The following is a 19608-nucleotide window of genomic DNA, read 5'->3' as shown; positions in this document are numbered from 1 at the left end:
CACTTGGGGCAGGATCTCCTCCCCGGCCTGGAGGGTGCACTCCACCCTTTTCCGGCTGAGAACCGTGGCCTGGGATTTAGAGGTGCTGATTCTCATCCCGGCCGCTTCACATGCGGCTGATGAACCGATCCAGTGAGAGCTGGAGGGCACGGCCTGATGAAGCCAACAGGATCACGTCGTCTGCAAAAAGCAGCGACCCAATCCGGAGGTCACCAAACCGAACCCCCTCAACGCCCTGGCTGCACCTAGAAATTCTGTCCATAAAGGTTCTGAACAGAATCGGTGACAAAGGGCAGCCCTGACGGAGTCCAACCCGCACTGGAAATAGGTCCGACTTGCTGCCGGCAATGCGGACCAAGCTCTGGCACCGGTCATATAGGGGGCGGACACCCCGTATCAGGGCCGGATGGTGGTGTAGGGAATTCCCATATTAGATGGGATTCCACAACGTGATTACACGCCGACATCACTAGGAATACGCCACATTTAGTTTGGATTTATAATGACTGATTTCAATTGAATGCATCACGCCAGTGATGTCACACACAACACACAGATAAACATGGGCTTAGATTGGCTGGGGCGCAATCCCCACCCCTTCAGGGGACGGACTCGGACTCATGGATATATGAAGACACAGAAGCAAAGGACGGGCCCTTTTGTTCGGACCTGAGACACACACACGAAACGGGATCGAACCTCAGCGCTGATATCCGAACTAATTGTACTGATCTGTAATTTATATAAATGTCTTAATCTTAACCCACATTCTCCTCATTGAATACGCACCCACTACGGAGAACAAGAACCGGAAGAGGGTTTGGTAAAACCCTACAGTGGTCCAGAACCTCTTCGAGGCCGTCCGGAAGTCATTTTCCATGGCCTCACCAAACTTCTCCCATGCCTGGGTTTTTGCCTCCGCAACCGCAGTAGCTGCACTCCGCTTGGTCTGTCGGTACCTGTCAGCTGCCTCCGGAGTCCCACAGGCCAAAAAGGCCAGATAGGACTCTTTTCAGCTTGACGGCATCCCTCACCACCGGTGTCCACCAAGAGGTTCGGGAATTGCCGCCACGACAGGCACCGACCACCTTACGGCCACAGCACCGATCGGCCGCTTAAACAATGGAGGCACGAAACACGGTCCACTCAGACTCAATGTCACCTGCCTCTTACGGTATATGGTCGAAGCTCTCCAGGAGGTGGGAGTTAAAACTCCTTTTGACAGGAGATTCTGCCAGACATTCCCAACAGACCCTCACAATACGTTGGGCTTACCAGGTCTGTCCGGCATCCTCCCCCACCATCGGAGTTGACTCGCTACCAGGTGATGGTCGGTTGACAGCTCCGCCCCTCTCTTCACCCGAGTGTCCAAGACATGCGGCCGCAAGTCCGGCGAGACGACTACAAAGTCGATCATCGAACTGCGGCCTAGGGTGTCCTGGTGCCAAGTGCACATATGGACACCCTTATGCTTGAACGTGGTGTTCGATATGGACAATCTCTGACGAGCACAGAAGTCCAATAACAAAACTCCACTTGGGTTCCGATCAGGGGGGCCGGTCCTCCCAATCACACCCCTCCAGGTCTCACTGTCATTGCCAACATGGGCGTTGAAGTCCCCCAACAGAACGAGGGAATCCCCAGAAGGAGCACTCTCCAGTACCCCCTCCAAGGACTCCAAAAAGGGTGGACACTCTGAACTGCTGTTTGGACCATAGGCACAAACAACAGTCAGGATCCGTCCCCCCATCCGAAGGCGGAGGGAGGCTACCCTCTTGTTTATTGGGGTAAACTCCAACATACAGGCGCTGAGCAGGGGGGCAATAAGTATTGCCACCCCTGCCCGGTGCCTCTCACCAGTGGCAACTCCAGAGTGGAAGAGAGTCCAACCCCTCTCAAGAAGGGTGGTTCCGGAGTCCTTGCTGTGTGTCGAGGTGAGGCCAACTATATCCAGTAGGAACTTCTCAACCTCGCACACCAGCTCAGGCTCCTTCCCCGCCAGAGAGGTGACGTTCCACGTCCCTAGAGCTAGTTTCTGGAGCCGAGGGTCGGACCGCCAAGGTCCCCACCTTCGGCTGCCGCCCAACTCACACTGCACCCGACCCCTCTGGTCCCTCCTATGGATGGTGGGTCCACGGGAAGAAGGTCCCATGTTGCTTCTTCGGGCTGTGCCCGACCGGGCCCCATGGGTGAAGGCCCGGCCACCAGGCGCTTGCCGTCGTGCCCCACCCCCAGGCCTGGCTCCAGGAGGGGGCCCCGGTGACCCGCTTCCGGGCGAGGGAAGCCCAGGACCAATAATTTTACTTGTCAGTTTGAAAATATTAAATAATTATTTTTAGTTTCATTGGAGAAACATTCCAAAAAATCAACTGATCTCTAATGCACGATTCATGACCTTTCTCTCTGCACTTGCTTTGTCAGTATGTTTATTGTCTGCATCTGTTTATGTGCCGTCATTTCTCTTGGAACACTTTCTGACATGTGTTTAAGTAGATGTTATCTGCATCATTTACCTTTTCATCTTTTGTTCATCAGATGAGATGGAGAGTCTGACTCTGACAGACTCAGCACCAGAGGAAGAAGAGGAGCAGAAGGACATTTTTATAGCATTTGCGCGGGTCTACAGTGGGACGGTGAAGAAAGGGCACCGAGTTTTTGTGCTGGGACCAAAGTATGACCCTGCCCAGGGCCTGAGCATGGTAAAGCCACGGCTACCGATTCGGCATCATTTTTCAGTATCCTGTACAAATACGTAGTACCATATTTTCCGCACCGTAAGGCGCACCTTCAATGAATGGCTTATTCTAAAACGTTTTTCACATATAAGGCGCAACGCGTTATAGGGCGCATGGAATAGAAAGGACTGTAGTGGCTGGAGTTGCGTTATGCATCCACTAAGTCGCCATTGTCCGAGTTAGCGTCACTGCTGTTGTCTGGCAGTTCAGTGACAATTCCTGCCTTCGTGAAAGCCCGGACCACGGTTGATACCGATATATCGGCCCGGGCATCCGCGATGCATTGGCAGATTGTGGCGTATGTCACCCGGCGCTGTTTCCCCGTCTTTGTGAACGTGTGTTCGCCTTCGGTCATCCACTGTTCTCACGCAGTTTGCTTGCAAACGTGACCAGTACCTTAGAAGGATCCTCTTTTTCACCGTCAGCCCAGGTCAACGTCTTGTAGATTTCTCTGCCTTGCTCGCCGATCCACGTACCTAGCTAGCCGGCTCGTTGCTTAGCTGTTAGCTCGAAGAGCGGTCCTCCGGGGTTAACTCGCAGACTTCGCGCTGGTGAAGAAGGCTCAGGTGCAGCAATGGAAGATGGGCATGCCAGACGTGCTGAATAGCTGAAGCTGCTTTATTTAACTTGCACTTTTCCTCGCTACCGCTCGCATATATATCTCATACCTCTTTCGCCGCTCTGCACTTTTCTCACTCTCACTCACTCGCTCACTCACTCACGGGGGAGGGGCGCACACCTCAGCTGGACACGCACTCGCATTCACACACTGAGGGTGCTTTCCCACTGCACCAAGAGGACTCGGTTCCTTTGGGAGCAAATTCCTGCATTTATAGAAATAGAATAGAAATAGAAATAGAAAGCCTTTACTGTCTTGGCATAGTAGCTACAAAATGAGATTCGGAGTGCAGCTCCGTCTGGTGTCTAATAACATAAAATACAGATGATAACGGAACATTCAAGTATTTGCAGGATAATTTAAAGTTTAAAGTGATCAGTGCGTGCAGAGAGATTGACCAGTATTTAGCAAATGTTAATAGCATACATTTGTTATTGCACGTTTGTTATTGCACATAGTGAGTAGGTGTGTGTTTAATCCTGATTGGTGTTCAGTGCGCTGATGGCTCTCGGGAAAAAACTGTCCCTGAGTCTGTTGGTCCTGCTCTTGTGCAACCTGTAGCGCCGTCCGGAGGGCAACAGGTTGAACAAGGTGTGTCCAGGGTGGGAGGAGTCTCTGACAATGTTTGTAGTTCTGCTGAGGTAGCGAGAGCTGGAGATACAGTCCAGGGGGGGGCAGAGAGCAGCCGGTGATACAGTCCAGCCAGGTGGGGGAGGGGGCGTCCTTGTAAGCGTGTTTAATGTTGCAATAAACACGATCCAGGATTTTGTCCCCTCTGGTGGCAAACTTCACATGCTGGACGAACTTTGGCAGAACAGTCTTTAAACACGCTTGATTGAAGTCACCGGCAACGATCAGGACTCCGTCGGGGTGAGCGAGCTGGTGCTTGTCTACACTCGCACGCAGCAGGCCGAGGGCTATGCTAACGTTAGCATCGGGCGGGATGTAAACAGCTATCACAATGACCACCGTTAGCTCCCTTGGTTCAAAAGGCCTGCACGAGACTGCCAGATCCTCGATATCAGGGCAGCAATGGGTTTCAACGGTCCTGCTGTTACAACACCACCCGTGGTGCACGTAAACACACAGCCCCCCCCTCTGCTCTCACCCGAGTCTCCCGTTCTGTCGTGCCGGTGTAGCGTCCGGTCCGCTAGCTGGACTGCAGCGTCGGGGATCAGCGGTTGTAGCCACGTCTCCGTGATAAGCATAACGTTGCAGTCTCGGACGAAGCTGTTTGTCGCGAGTTGTAAATCCAGTTCGTCCATTTTGTGAGTGATGGATCTGGCGTTGGTGAGGAAGAGGCTCGGGAGCGCTGGTCTGAGCGGTTGTTTTTGCAGCCTAACCGCTAGGCCCGACCGGCATCCTCGCTTCTGCTTCCTGTGCCTCCGCCGTCTCCGTCGCTTGCTAGGCGGGCTCAACATCCACGGAGATCCCGGTGGCCTCGCTGTGTCCTGCGGGATTCCGTGTGAGCGTTGGTATTCCGAGTTAACGGTAATGTTGAGCCTCAGGCCGATGTCCAGTAAATCCTGGCGACTGTATGTTAGAGTCGCCTCGCAGAAATCGGTAAAAAGTACTAAAAAATAAAGAAAAACTAAGCACCAGACCGGGGAGCATGGAGCTGCTGCACGCACGGGCGCCGCCATCTTGAAAGGTCTACGTTCACACTGATTTCTTCACAAAACGAGCATTCGGAGCAGCATCGCGTGGCTGAAAGGGGCGCTTGTCGGTTGGACAAAGTAGGAGGGGAAGTCCCGCCCTCTCCCATGTTTGTTTTTTTGAGTGCGCGGTTGCGGCTGCTCATTCAAGGAGGGAATCTCATTTAGTTCTGGCCTAAATCATAAATGTTACACAATGCTAGTTGTTTTTAACAAAGACAAAGTCGCTGGGATCAATAAAGTCTCCGGATCAGTTCAGAACAACGGAATGAGAAACTATCGCGCTGCTGAACAGCTGATTCTCCGCTCCGCGCTGGACTGTTAAAACGCCGTGGCACTGCAGGGAGAAGTCGTGTCAGTTACCGGTGATAAGTAACTGGTTCTGAACAAAAGATTAAAGTATTATAACGCATATTTAGTTAATGAAATCTACACACAGCGGTACATATTTCACCACTTTTAGTTTTTCTGGTAACTGAGCTTCCCCTGCAGAGCAGCTTGGAGTGCTCGCTGTACTTCCTCTACCGGAGATGTACCGTGTAGCATCACTACGTACAGCTGATCCTGCCTTTGCTCCGCCGAAAGGAACCGAGACCCTCCTTTTCAGGCGGACTTTTTTGATCCTCTCCAGAGTCCGGATGCGCGTTCCCACTGGCCCAAACGGAGCGGATTATCCGAGGAAAGGAACTCTGGTCAGTTTAAAAGGGAGCAAACGGCGACAGTGTGAAAGCACCCTGAGCTACCGACCGCAGTCTATTTTGAAGGCCCTGTTGATACCGATATCCAGTGGCTGGAGTTCTTCAGACATAAGCGAGTCTCTTCGTTGGTGGCATTTTGGGACTGGACTTCCTCTACCGTGTTTACCGCTGTTACTTTGGCAACGCCCTCTGACTATGGTGGCCGCAATTACCGTATTGATCCACATAAAAGGTAGACCGCGTTAAAAGGTGCGCAGTCAAGTTTTGAGAATATTAGCGGCTTTTAGGTGTGCCTTATGGTGCGGAAAATATGGTAAATATGTCTTTATCGTAAGAAATTACAACTTATGGATCCTACTCCTGTCTTATAGGCATGTAACCTCATTAACACTGAGATGTTCCATCAGGTGTTTTCTTTCAGCATGGAACAACTTTTCCAGTCTTTGGTTTCCACTGCGCGACTTTTCAAATTAAATTTGAAACGGGGATCATTTAAAAAAGAAAAAAAATGTGTTTATCTTTTTCAAATATGTAGTGTTTATGTTGTTTTCAATTGAGTATGGGGTCTCAATGTTTTGCAAATCATTACATCCATCCATCCATCCATCTTCAACCGCTTATCCGGGGCCGGGTTGCGGGGGCAGCAGCTTAAGCAGGGAAGCCCAGACTTCCCTCTCCCCGGCCACTTCCTCTAGCTCTTCCGGGGGGATCCCAAGGCGTTCCCAGGCCAGCCGAGAGACATAGTCTCTCCAGCGTGTCCTGGGTCTTCCCCGTGGTCTCCTCCCGGTGGGACGTGCCCTGAACACCTCACCAGGGAGGCGTTCAGGAGGCATCCTGAATAGATGCCCGAGCCTCCTCATCTGGCTCCTCTCAACGCGGAGGAGCAGCGGCTCTACTCCGAGCTCCTCCCGGATGACTGAGCTTCTCACCCTATCTCTAAGGGAGAGCCCAGCCCCCCTACGGAGGAAGCTCATTTCAGCCGCTTGTACCCGCAATCTCGTTCTTTCGGTCACTACCCAAGGCTCGTGACCATAGGTGAGGGTAGGAACGAAGATTGACCGGTAAATCTAGAGCTTCGCCTTTCGGCTCAGCTCTCTCTTCACCATGACGGATCTGTGCAGAGTCCACATCACTGCAGACGCTGCACCGGTCCACTAGTCGATCTCCCGCTCCATCCTTCCCTCACTCGTGAACAAGTCCCAGAGGTACTTGAACTCCTCCACTAGGGGCAGGATCTCCTCCCCGACCTGGAGGGTGCACTCCACCCTTTTCCGGCTGAGAACCATGGCCTTGGATTTAGAGTTGCTGATTCTCATCCCGGCCGCTTCACATGCGGCTGGAACCGATCCAGTGAGAGCTGGAGGGCGTGGCCTGATGAAGCCAACAGGATCACGTCGTCTGCAAAAAGCAGTGACCCAATCCTGAGGTCACCAAACCAAACCCCCTCAACGCCCTGGCTGCACCTAGAGATTCTGTCCATAAAAGTTACAAATGGAATTGGTGACAAAGGGCAGCCCTGATGGAATCCAACCCGCACTGCAAATAGGTCCGACTTTTTGCCAGCAATGCGGACCAAGCTCTGGCACCGGTCATACAGGGAGCGGACACCCCATACCCCATACACAGGCCAAAAAGGCCTGATAGGACTCCTTCTTCAGCTTGACGGCATCCCTCACCGCCGGTGTCCGCCAAGAGGTTCGGGAATTGCCGCCACAACAGGCACCGACCACCTTACGGCCACAGCACCGATCGGCCGCTTCAACAATGGAGGCACGAAACACGGTCCACTCGGACTCAATGTCCCCTGCCTCCCCCGGTACATGGTCAAAGCTCTCCCGGAGGTGGGAGTTAAAACTCCTTCTGACATGAGATTCTGCCAGACGTTCCCAACAGACCCTCACAATACGTTTGGGCCTGCCAGGTCTGTCCGGCATCCTCCCCCACCATCGGAGTTGACTCACCACCAGGTGATGATTGGTTGACAGCTCCGCCCCTCTCTTCACCCGAGTGTCCAAGACATGCGGCCGCAAGTCCGGTGAGACGACTGCAAAGTCGATCATCGAACTGCGGCCTAGGGTGTCCTGGTGCCAAGTGCACATATGGACACCCTTATGCTTGAACGTGGTGTTCGTTATGGACAATCTGTGACGAGCACAGAAGTCCAATAACAAAACACCACTCGGGTTCCGTTCAGGGGGGCCATTCCTCCCAATCACACCCCTCCAGGTCTCACCGTCATTGCCAACATGGGCGTTGAAGTCCCCCAACAGAATGAGGGAATCCCCAGAAGGAGCACTCTCCAGTACCCCCTCCAAGGACTCCAAAAAGGGTGGATACTCTGAACTGCTGTTTGGACCGTAGGCACAAACAACAGTCAGGTTCCGTCCCCCCACCCGAAGGCGGAGGGAGGCTACCCTCTCGATTATCGGGGCAAACTCCAACATACAGGCACTGAGCCGGGGGGCAATAAGTATTGCCACCCCTGCCCGGTGCCTCTCACCAGTGGCAACTCCAGAGTGGAAAAGAGTCCAACCCCTCTGAAGAAGAGTGGTTCCGGAGTCCTTGCTGTGTGTCGAGGTGAGGCCAACTATATCCAGTCGGAACTTCTCAACCTCGCACACCAGCTCAGTCTCCTTCCCCGCCAGAGAAGTGACATTCCACATCCCTAGAGCTAGTTTCTGGAGCCGAGGGTTGGGCCGCCAAGGTCCCCGCCTTCGGCTGCCGCCCAGGTCACACTGCACCTGACCCCTCTGGTCCCTCATATGGGTGGTGAGGCCACGGGAAGAAGGTCCCACGTTGCTTCTTTGGGCTGTGCCCGACCGGGCCCCATGGGTGAAGGCCCGGCCACCAGGCGCTCGCCATCATGCCCCACCCCCAGGCCTGGCTCCAGGAGGGGGCCCCGGTGACCCGCGTCCGGGCGAGGGAAGCCCAGGACCACTTATCAAATCATTACATTCTTTTTAGGCCCGAGCGCCTATCCTAGGCGTAAGGGGCTATTGCTTTTGCAATGCAGAAGATGACAAGTTGACGAGCGCAGCTCGTCAACCCTCGGCATCCAACGTTGCCATGCTGTTGAGGACGACCAACACACTCACGCACACACACACACCGACACTCAACAGCACACACACACACCCCGCCACTAAACAACACACACGCACACACAGAGATCCTCAAACACGAGTTGACGAGCGCAGCGAGTCAACCATCGGGCGACCAACACACCCACGCCCACACACACGACACTCAACAACACACACACACACCCCGACACTCAACAACACACACACACACACACTCAGAAAAAAAGTTATATTGTTTTTGCTAAAATTCTTTATTCTTCTTTATTTTTCTTCTTTGTTCTGCTGTTTAAACGGCAACTTTGACAATTGGCCTTACAGTGCCCCTTAGAGAACGATAACAAAAATTGAATGGGAATTTCAAAAATAGTTTGCCGGAAATGATTGAAATTTTCCAGAAATTTCCCTCATGTGGTCCCGATCAAAAACCACAATCGTAACCATGTTGTTGTTTTTACGGTGTTGCCGTGGCAATGGCCGGCATTCCCCATGTTAATCAAATGAGTGTGACACAACAAACTCACCAATGTTCTGAAAATGACATTAGCATGGAAACGTCCCAAATTTGCCACATACATTCTCACACACATGCCGGTTGAAAAGGCAATTACACCCAGGCTGCAATTTTTACGCTGTTGCCATGACGATGGCAACCCCTCCTATGGGGAGGGGTCCAACGCCAACTTTGTCGGACAGCCACGAAATTCGGTCCAGACATGCGTCATGTCAGGGCAAAAAAAAAAGTATTATGGCCACGCCCCCAGACACACAGGAAGGCGGCCATATTGGATTGAAACTTAAAAACTCCTGATGGCAGATGGCCATATAATCCAAATAACGATTTAACTAAACTGTGAGCTACTAATGCAGCTCAAATCTAAACACTTGTGAAGCACTCTGGACAAAAGCGGCGTGCGTCGGCGGGTCAGCTCAACGGCCTGTCGGCCGGCGAGGGCCTACAACGCCGCTTGCGGCTTTAATTGCATTCTTTTTCTATTTTTATTCCCCACAGTTTTTTTTAGAAACAGGTTTTAAATGAAACGCTTGGATTGACTTCTTCTGCTAATGCCTGTTTGTTGTCTCATCTGCAGCTGCCAGAGGGCTGCAGGGCTTCAGATGGTGTGCGTGAGGTACCTCATCTTTCTTGTTGTTCGATGGACAACCTCTACCTGCTTATGGGCAGAGAGTTAGTCGAGCTGGAGGAGGTGCCTGCAGGAAACTTGCTGGGTAAATATTCGCCCTGCTTAATGCAATGCAATCTTCTGCTTTATTGGACAGCCTTGGTCTCATGGATCACTGCTACTTCCAGCCTCAATTATGTCAGGTTTTCAGAGATCCTGGTTTATGGAACATAGTGTAAATCTGGCACCTCAATGGGAAGATGGAGCTGAACAGAATCAGAAGGTGTTTATTGTCAGTGACGGTTCACAGACTAGGAATGTTTCTCGGTGAAGTCGTGCTACATGTAACAGTAATGGCTAAATACAAAAAACATAAGTACAGACACATCACCAGACAGCAGCATCAGGAGTGGATACACAGATGTGTACTAGCAGAAGTAAAACTATTGGTTGTGGATGGATTTATTAGATCAGTAGTCTTGTAGCACTTTTCCTGACCTTGCATCACAGAGACTGGTCAGAGCTTGTGAAATATTCAAGTATGACAAATATTAATGAGGCTTTCCTGCCTCCTTAACATCTGAACACTCCTGCAAAGCATTTGGACCAGAAAAACGGCCACTGCTTGACTGACTGTTGGCTCCATGTTAGCATTCATTTCTTCCTTAGTGCTTTATGCAAACCTTTCTTTTGAATGAATGGGGATTAACATTCCAGAGGAACTGGATGAAATTCAATGAAGTATTTATTAACCCCTTCAGTGCCAGCCATACCCTGAGCACCAGGGTATGGCTGGCAGCTTGTCCAGGGTGTGCCCCAGGTAGACTGCTGGGATAGGCTCCGATAGATCCCGGAACTGGATTCCGGAGGTTGAATGGTTGAGGCAGGTTTAGAGGGAAGTTCAGTTATTACCAGGGAACAGGACTGGTAATCAAATGACATAAAACAGTTGGAAACTAGAAAACGACAATCAGAGACTGCAGACTCCGCCTCCAAAAGACTATTGGATCTTGTGAGACAGTAAACAGGGCTTCCGGATCAGAGGGGCCAAACCTGCTCTAGCTTGCTGCTCCAGAACGTACTACAAGACTCCTTCTGGACTCTTTTTCCCATCATGCCATTCGTGTCCCTCCCTCTTAAAGTGACGCTCCCATGTTACAGCACAGGCACAATTCCAGATGTAAAAATAATTCTAGAATCTGGATCCAGATCCGGATCAATGCCATTCTCGGGGAGGACCGAGCCACGGACAGAACGTTGCTTGTGTAAAAATTTCAAGTCGATTGGGTTACTAGTTTTTGAGTTATGCGCTCGGACAAACAAACAAACAAACGGACCCAATTGCAATACCCTCGCCTCCCCTTCGGCGAGGGTAATAACTCCAAGGTCTCTGAGCAGTAGGTTTGATGTTTGTGTGAAGCAACCAGTGAACTGATCAAAGACATCTGGACAAATCATAATATTTTATTACAGGCTTACTTTAAGGACATTTCCAGTCTTTCATGGTGGAGGGTGGAGAATTGATTGGGGGTGGGGTTGTGAAGTACAGTGAATTAATTCAGCACAACAGTGATGTGGAAAGGAGTACGTGGTACGTCAGTCATAACTGCAGACATTCAGTAGAACACTGTGGGCTGTCGGAAGGCTGCAACATTGGTTTGAACTATCCCACTCAGGCCTCATCACTGACCTCACTGAGGATCTTTGATAAATGGGGATCAGAGGTCCTGAATGCAGTTGAGGAACTCTCAAGTGTGGTGTTGGAATGAGACTCATCGTGCTGTGTTGTTCCCAAAGAGCAGCGGAGTCATAAGAAACACGCCTCCATTGAAGACCAGGGCTTTGTGGTTATTTCAGCTTTGGCTCGACTCTTTGAAGTCACTGGTAAAGTGGAGCATATTGGGAGCTGTGGAAACTCAGCCTTAACAAAGGTTCTCTGTTAAACTCTCTTCTGTTTGATTCGGGCTGTACAGCCAGCCAGAAATGGGATTTGTCTGTGAATGCAGCTGAGAGAGAGGACACAGCAGCTAAACGGTGTTTGATGGCGAGCTTGGTAAAGCCAATCATTTGTTATAGGCTTTATAAGCTGTTCCAGCAGCATCAATTCAATTCAGTTTTATTTCTGTAGCGCCAGATCACAACATAAAGTCATCTCAAGGCTTTACAGGATTAGCGGGGAAACACAGAACCCAACTTGACCCACAAGAGCAACGGAGGCAAGGAAAAACTTCCCTTTAACAGGCAGAAACCTTGGACAGAACCTAGGCTCATGGTGGACGGCCATCTGTCTGACCGGCTGGGTTGAGAGAGAGAGAGAGAGACAGAGAGACAGAGAGAATTGTAGGTCGGAGACGAGTCAAAAACAAGGAGATGGATAGGGAAGTGATAGCGAGACAGAGCAGGAGCAGACAAAAACAAAATGCTAATGCTAGTGATATAAAGCTATAAATGCTGATGCTAGCGATATAAAGCTATAAATGCTAATGCTAGCGATATGGACATCGGTGTTGAGGGACACAGGTCCAGGTTCTGCAGCACCACGGACAGAAGGACCTGAAAGAGAGAGAGGGACAAACAGAGGGAGAGAGAGAACAAGACTACGGGGAATAGAGAGAGATTACTGATATATATTTATAACATGAATAATCAGATAAAGAGGGAGGAGCTCAGTGTGTCATGATGTTAAGCCACCAGTGCTGCCGAATGACAGCATATTGATTATATTGATTACTGCATCGATTAGTTATAAGCTTTGTTAAAAAGGAAAGTCTTTAATCTACTCTTGAACATAGAGATGGTGTCTGTCTCACGAACCAATCAGGGAGCTGATTCCACAATAAAGGAGCTTGATAACTGAAAGCTCCGCCCCCCTGTCTGCTCTTGGAGATGTCTGGAACCACGAGCAGGCCAGCGTTTTGGGACCGCAGGGTTCTAGTGGGGCAATACGGGATAATCATCTCTGTAAGGTAAGGAGGGGCCTGGCCAGTGAGGGCTTTAAAAGTAAGTAGAAGGAGTTTATATTCAATCCGTTCCCTAACAGGAAGCCAATGCAGAGACGCCAGAACAGGGGAAATGTGTTCTCTCAGTCTGGTTCCCGTCAAAACACGAGCTGCTGCATTCTGGATTAGCTGCAGATGTTTAATAGACCTTTTGGGGCAGCCGGACAGTAAGGAGTTGCAGTAGTCCAGTCTGGAAGTCACAAAAGCATGGACTATTTGTTCTGCATCTCTTCGGGTTAGTAGGTGCCCTAACCCATCAAACCCTTTTCAGCAGGGCTTTAATGTCATCGCAGTCAGAGGAAAGGGAGGGGAGAAGCCGTCTGGGTGAATTGAATGTGGTGATTCAACACTTGATGAAAACATCTGTTTAGCATTGGGCTTCTCTTTCTGCATGCCGGTGGTAATGGGTGACCCGGATCTTTAGCAAAACACACAAATTGAATGCTTTCACTGATGTCAACCACACTGGGGTTATGTCAGAAGCCAGGTTGACGAACTCATCTCTATGCTGTTAGTAATTGATGTCAGAACATGCATCCGTCATGTATATGAAGTTCATATCTGTTCATTCCCATGGTGGGACAAGCCAAAAGAAGAAGTGAGTTGGTTTCCAGCTCTGACAGTCGATTCTGCCTCCGCTGGGGCTGGACTGTGCTGGTGACGAAGCAGAACTTTCAGTAATTACAGCTATCCTGAGGCTGAAATATTGGGATTGGCTCTCTCTGTCCATGCATCAGCATTTAAAAAGTGAATGTAAATGAAATTCAGATTTCAGTTTGTTGTTGTTGTTTGTCTGATACCAGACTAGCATCCTTCCCGTCTCATTCCCTAAGCCAGGACTGTCAATGGAAAGACCGCAAAGGCTTTTAAGAAATACTCCTCTTAGACAGGGTGTTTGACTGTACTTGTACTGCTCTAACATTCTATCTACCGGTAATAAATATATTCATCATCATCATGTAGCCAATCACTTGCTGAGTAAGCAGCAGTCAGTGTGAAGTCGGTGTGTGTTTAAATCACCTTGTTTTGAGTTACAGATTTGTTGCCGTTGATATTAGTGTTTCGTAAGAATTGTGACTGACTTCGGGGTGGCCGAGGCTCAGTTCATAGTGTGAGTCGTTCAGCGATCAGCGGTTCAAATGCTAGGTCTGACTGTCTCCGTGTCGTTGGGTCTGGAAGCGCCTTGCATGGCGGCAGTCGCCCGCTGGAGGGTGAAAATGTGCAGCACACTGGTAAGCGCTGTTGCCTCACAGCAAGAAGGTCACAGGTTCAAATCCGACTTGTGGCCTTTCTGTGAGGAGTTTGCATGTTCTCCCTGTGTCTGCGTGGGTTCTCCGGCTTCCTCCCACCACCAAAAACATGCAAATTGGTTACAGTAAATTACCCATAGGTGTGTGTTTGTGTGTGGCCCTGGGTTGAACTGGTGGCTCGTCCTGGGTGTGCCCCGCCTCTCCAGCACGACCCGTTAATGGACAAAGCGGATCAGAAAATGAACTCGTTATTGGTTTGATCAATTTGAATGCTTGAAGTTCATTTGATTCATTATATCATGAAAAATAATTACTCGTGTAAATTATTTATGGTTTAAAAACAGTTCAAAGTAATTACATTTAAATGTTATTCATGTGATTTACATATTGCTCATGCATTTTGGCTCTAAATATTGGTCATGCTAGTCACTTTTGACAAAGCGCTGCTTGATGCACTTTAGACGACACTATAATCCGATGCTGCTGTGTTACAAACTCATGATTATGTGTGATCGGGGTCAATGTTGAGATCTCCTGCCAATTAAAATGTTTCCTAATTTGATGCCAAATCTTTACTGAATGGGAAACCACAAGGCTTTTGACTTTGGGTTTATTATTTTTTAGGGAGGCATAAAGCAATGCTTGTAATGAGGTAGAATTGCAACTCTGATTCTCCATATCTGCCCAGTCAGCCCCCTGCGAATCGCACCAGAAAGACAAAGCTCGAATATTACACGACCAATAGTACAATCTCAGACAAGGCAATCCCATTCCTCCCAGTTCCTTTGGTCTTTGCAAAAAATACTTTTTGATCCTGGGAGTCTTTTTATTCCAAATAAAACGAGATATTAAGCTGTCCAATTTTGTGAAGAAGGCTTTGGTGATGTAAAATGGTATGCATTGGAATAAAAACAAAGATTTAGGAAGAATATTCATTCTGAATATATTAATTCTTCCTGCCAGAGAAACTGGGAGGGTGCTCCATTTGTCCAAGTTGTGGGTCGTTTGTTCATACAGCTTTGAGAAATTATGTTTAAAAAGACCGGAATTTTTTTTGGTGAAGTTGATCCCTAAATACTTGAAACTGTTTGAGATTGTAAATGGGGTTAGGGTTAGGGCTAGAACCGCATTCCAAACAAGGACTTGGTTAGATTCTTGAGTTGGGCTAGTAATTAAAAAGATGATACTCTTGGAAAAATGTATTCTATATCCTGATATTATTCCAAAATCTTTTAAAACTGACATTATTTTCGGAAGAGATTCCTTAGTGTTTGACACATACAACAACAGGTCGTCAGCATACAATGATACCTTGTTTTCGGTCTTTCCCCTTGTAATACCAGCATATCCTTCAGATCAGGGTTATAATAGTTTTGGATTTTTAATTATAGTTTAGTTTTAGTTTTGAATTTGTTTTCTCTAATTCAGTTAGTTTTAGTTAGTTTTTAGAGTGGATTTGTTAGTTTCTATTAGTTTTAGTTTTGTTTTTATTAGTTTAATTTAGTTTTTATTAGTTTTAGTTTTTCATACTTTGTGTTATTTGTCAGATGCAGGATTTAAAAAATAATAAAATAATACAACTCAGCAAAAGATAACATAAAATAATTTATTCAGTAATTTTAAACAACCAACTGTAACAGTCCGCATCGTAGCTGCTAGCGTGCTACAATCTCGGACCAGAGTTTAGCCACACTTTGTGATTAATACTTCATTTGCCGCGGGTGATTTGCTCTCAGCGTGGACGAGCTTTCTTGCTCTTGATATCAGCGAGTCAGTATTTGGGTCCTTCAGGCAGCGTTCAGGGTGAGCTGGAGGGTGAGAGCCAGACACGGATCCTCTGGAACTCGTTGTTTTCTCCATCTGGCAGGTCAAGCTCTGAGCAAAAAGAACAAACAAATGTAAAACACACAAAGAATAGTACAGTTTAATAATTATTCATGAATTAGGACTTTGTAATAACCCTTGTTTTTACAGCAGGGATAATAACGTTACTTGTTTCATGATGTTTAATTTCTTACACTGTTAGCACCCTAAATTAGTTTCCCCAGGATAACCCATTTAATATTGTATATTTATAATGAAGCCCAATATTAGATCTGAAATCATGACGACAATAACGATGATTTCAGTGTGACAATTATACATTTCAGGTTTTAGCGGATGGAGGCTCCAACATTTGTGATTGGCGTTTTAGGTTTTGGATCAGAATGAGTAAAATAGAGCAAATAATTTATTTCCTCTCCTTTTGGGACTTTATGGGGTTTTAATATCAATTAAAGTTTACAACACTAATTATTGTTACATTTTATATCAGCATAAAAGGTCAACAAGACTAATGTATTTGGGACTAGAACCACTCACCAACGTGTTCAGTGTCCTCGTCGTCCTCTTCCTCCTCGTCTGTGTCTGATCCGATCCACGGTTCATCCAGATCATCTCCAGGTCCTCCTGGCTGAGGGGGGCTCCATCGGGGGGCTCCTCACTCTGCGTTTGGCCTCTATCTTCAAGCAGCTCGCCTTCTTCTCATGTCTCATTAATGCAGCGAGCCATGCCCCCCCCCCCCCCCCCCCCAGTGTGTGTGTGTGTGGGGGGGCTCCAGTCGGTGCAGGTTAAAAGCAGTCCCTTATTGTTGTCTCCTTCTCGGTACTAACTGCTAGCCGGGGGGCTGCTTCTCTTACGGGGGGGGCTAATCGCAGTTAGCTTTCTTGTTTCTCTCCGTCGTAATAAACACATCCCACACGGGGCTGGAGCGCTCGGCGCTTCCTGCCGGCTTCCGTCGCTAGTGACGTCACCAACCCGAGTCGAAACGAGGCGAGGCGCCGGACGGAGCCGCCGGCGCACGTAAAACTCCTCGAGCAAAATAAAACAATTTCAAAATCGATAAAGATGAAAACGAAGGGATTAGTGTCTTTAATTTTTATTAGTTTTAGTTAGTTTTGTGAACGGACAATGCCGTTTTAGTTAGTTATCATTTTCTCTTTTAATTCTGGTTTTTATTTAGTTCAGTTAACGAAAATGTTTTTTCAATTCTAGTTTTCGTTTTTTCGTTAGTTTTCGTTAACTATAATAACCCTGCTTCAGATGTTCTTAATGCAATGGCTAGAGGCTCAATTGCTAAAGCAAAAAGTAAGGGGGATAGGGGGCAGCCCTGCCTTGTTGAACGTCCTAGAGAGAAATAAGATGAATTTACATTATTAGTTTGTACAGACGCTTGTGGTTGAACATTTAACAGTTTGATTAGAGATACAAAGTTGGGACCGAATACAAATTTTAACAGTGATGAGAAGAGATAATCCCACTCGACCCTGTCAAAGGCTTTTTCTGCATTTTGTTTATCTGTGTCTTGGGTATAAATAATATTCATTATTCTACGTATATTAAAGAATAGATGCCTGTCTTTTATGAACCCAGTCTGATCCCAACATATGATGGTAGGAAGCGTGTTGCCAAGACTTTTGCTAGGATTTTATAGTCAGCATTGAGTAAACTTATAGGTCGGTATGAACCGCGTTCCAAAGGACTAACGTGAGCGGAGCCCAGAAAGCAGAGAACAGAGACGGTGGTTGAATTGATCATTCACACCTGGAGCTGCACACAGTACGAGGGGGGGCTGGAGCCCAACGTAATAATACACAGCCGAGAGAAAACCAAAAAGCAAGTGATGCCCTCTTGAAGCAAACGCAGGGCCCCGTCTTTTTCACACGTTTATTCCAAAAGAAGGTCCCAGGTAAGAATACATTAAAATAGTAGTAATCTGGAATTAAGGTGGAGCCAAACAAAGTCCACTCTGCCACCGTGCACACAGCTGGCCACACCCACCCCTAATGGCGGGATGACGGCCTACTTTTAAAGTGGCAGCCCAGGCTCAGGGCGGAACCGTGGCAGCGCTTCTGCTCAGTGCTTTTTTTTTTTTTTGGGAATTTTTATTTTTTAACAAAACATCATCCGAGACAAGACATTAATAAGCAAATAATAAACAAAAACAATATATATATATATACACATAATAAAGAGACAAAAACAGAAAACAAATGCAAAACTTATACATATGTATAATTAGAATGACATTTACAGGTTGAGGTATTCTTTAACTATAACCCATCTCTGATTAAACTGGTCCATTTTCATTTGCAGTGATGCAGTAATTTTTTCCATTATGTAAACTTGCTTTAGTCTGTTTCTCCATTCTATGATTGTTGGTGGATTCACCTTCTTCCAGTTGGCAGTGACTGATTTCATGGCAATCAATATTACAATCTTCAAAATATATCTTTGATCACAATTAAAATGATCCCCTAAAATAACTCCTAATAAATAAAGCAACATATTTGAAGGGGCTTGCTTTTTTACAATTATCTCCGTCTCTTTTTTAACATTTTCCCAGTATCTTGTTAGTACTGGACAGTCCCATAGAATATGAGTGTGGTCTCCTATTTTGCCACATTGTGTCCAACACAAAGCTTTAGAGTTATCTTTAAAAGAAATTGATACAACTAAGGGAGTGTGAAAATAACGCGTTTTTAGTTTCCATTCAGAGTCTTTCCATTGTTGGCTATTGATTCCTTTATGACACTGATTACAGATCTGCTCCCACTGCTCATCTACAATTATTGTGTTGCATTCTAGTTCCCATTTTTCTTTGATATTTAAAGTGTTTTGAAAGATGTCTGAGGATAGCTTTTTATAAAGGTAAGAAATATGTTTATGTATAGGAAGACCTGTTTCTATAATTGTGATAAAATATTTTTCTATAGAATTTGGAATTTTGACAATTCTTTCTTTTTCCTTATGGTTTGTGATGTAATGCCTAATTTGTAAATATCTATATAAATTATTTGAGGGGAGGTGGAATTGTTCCTGTAGTTGTGCAAAGGACTTTAAATGCGTTTCTTCAAACAGTTGATTAAAAATGTTAAGGCCTTTACTTCCCACCTCTGAAAACCCAGATCACTCATTGACGGTGTAAAGTCGATGTTACCTAATATGGGCATAGCTCGTCAGATTGATCCAGCATCTTTAAGCATTTTCTTTACCTCTCTCCAAACCTTCATAGTATGTTTTATCCATTCATTTCCAATCTTCATTTTATTGAAATGCCTAATTCTAGGTCTCTTGTGTTGCCATATAAATTGAGAGAGTAATTTATTTAACAAATTAAAGGTACAAATTGGAATTCTTAAGGGCAATGACTGGAATAAAAATAAGATTTGAGGAAGTATATTCATTCTTATTGTTTCAACTCTGCCAAACAGAGACAAAGGGAGGACCTCCCAACGTGTCAGATCATTCTTTATTTGTTTTATTAACTTATTATAGTTTGCGTCAAAGAGTTTTTTGGTATCAGGTGTTATCGTAATTCCCAGATATCTAAATCCTTGTTTGGACCAACGAAAAGATACCAGCTCATTAAGTTGATTAGGCCACCTTCCCGTCACCATCATTGCCTCTGAT

At 47.0% G+C, this 19608-nt stretch overlaps 1 protein-coding gene across 1 annotated transcript in view; it reads left to right on the top strand.

Moving 5' to 3' along the window:
- efl1 (elongation factor like GTPase 1) overlaps window positions 1–19608 on the top strand; it is an 84705-nt gene that overhangs the window by 24640 nt on the left and 40457 nt on the right. The window contains exons 13-14 of the mRNA XM_068741883.1: window positions 2536–2699; window positions 9879–10014. Coding sequence (XP_068597984.1) covers window positions 2536–2699; window positions 9879–10014 — 300 coding nt within the window. The remainder of the gene's footprint in view (window positions 1–2535; window positions 2700–9878; window positions 10015–19608) is intronic.

Source organism: Brachionichthys hirsutus, chromosome 1 (assembly GCF_040956055.1).
Source record: "Brachionichthys hirsutus isolate HB-005 chromosome 1, CSIRO-AGI_Bhir_v1, whole genome shotgun sequence".
Lineage (NCBI taxonomy): Eukaryota > Metazoa > Chordata > Actinopteri > Lophiiformes > Brachionichthyidae > Brachionichthys > Brachionichthys hirsutus.
This window is presented reverse-complemented; position numbering and strand designations above follow the sequence as displayed.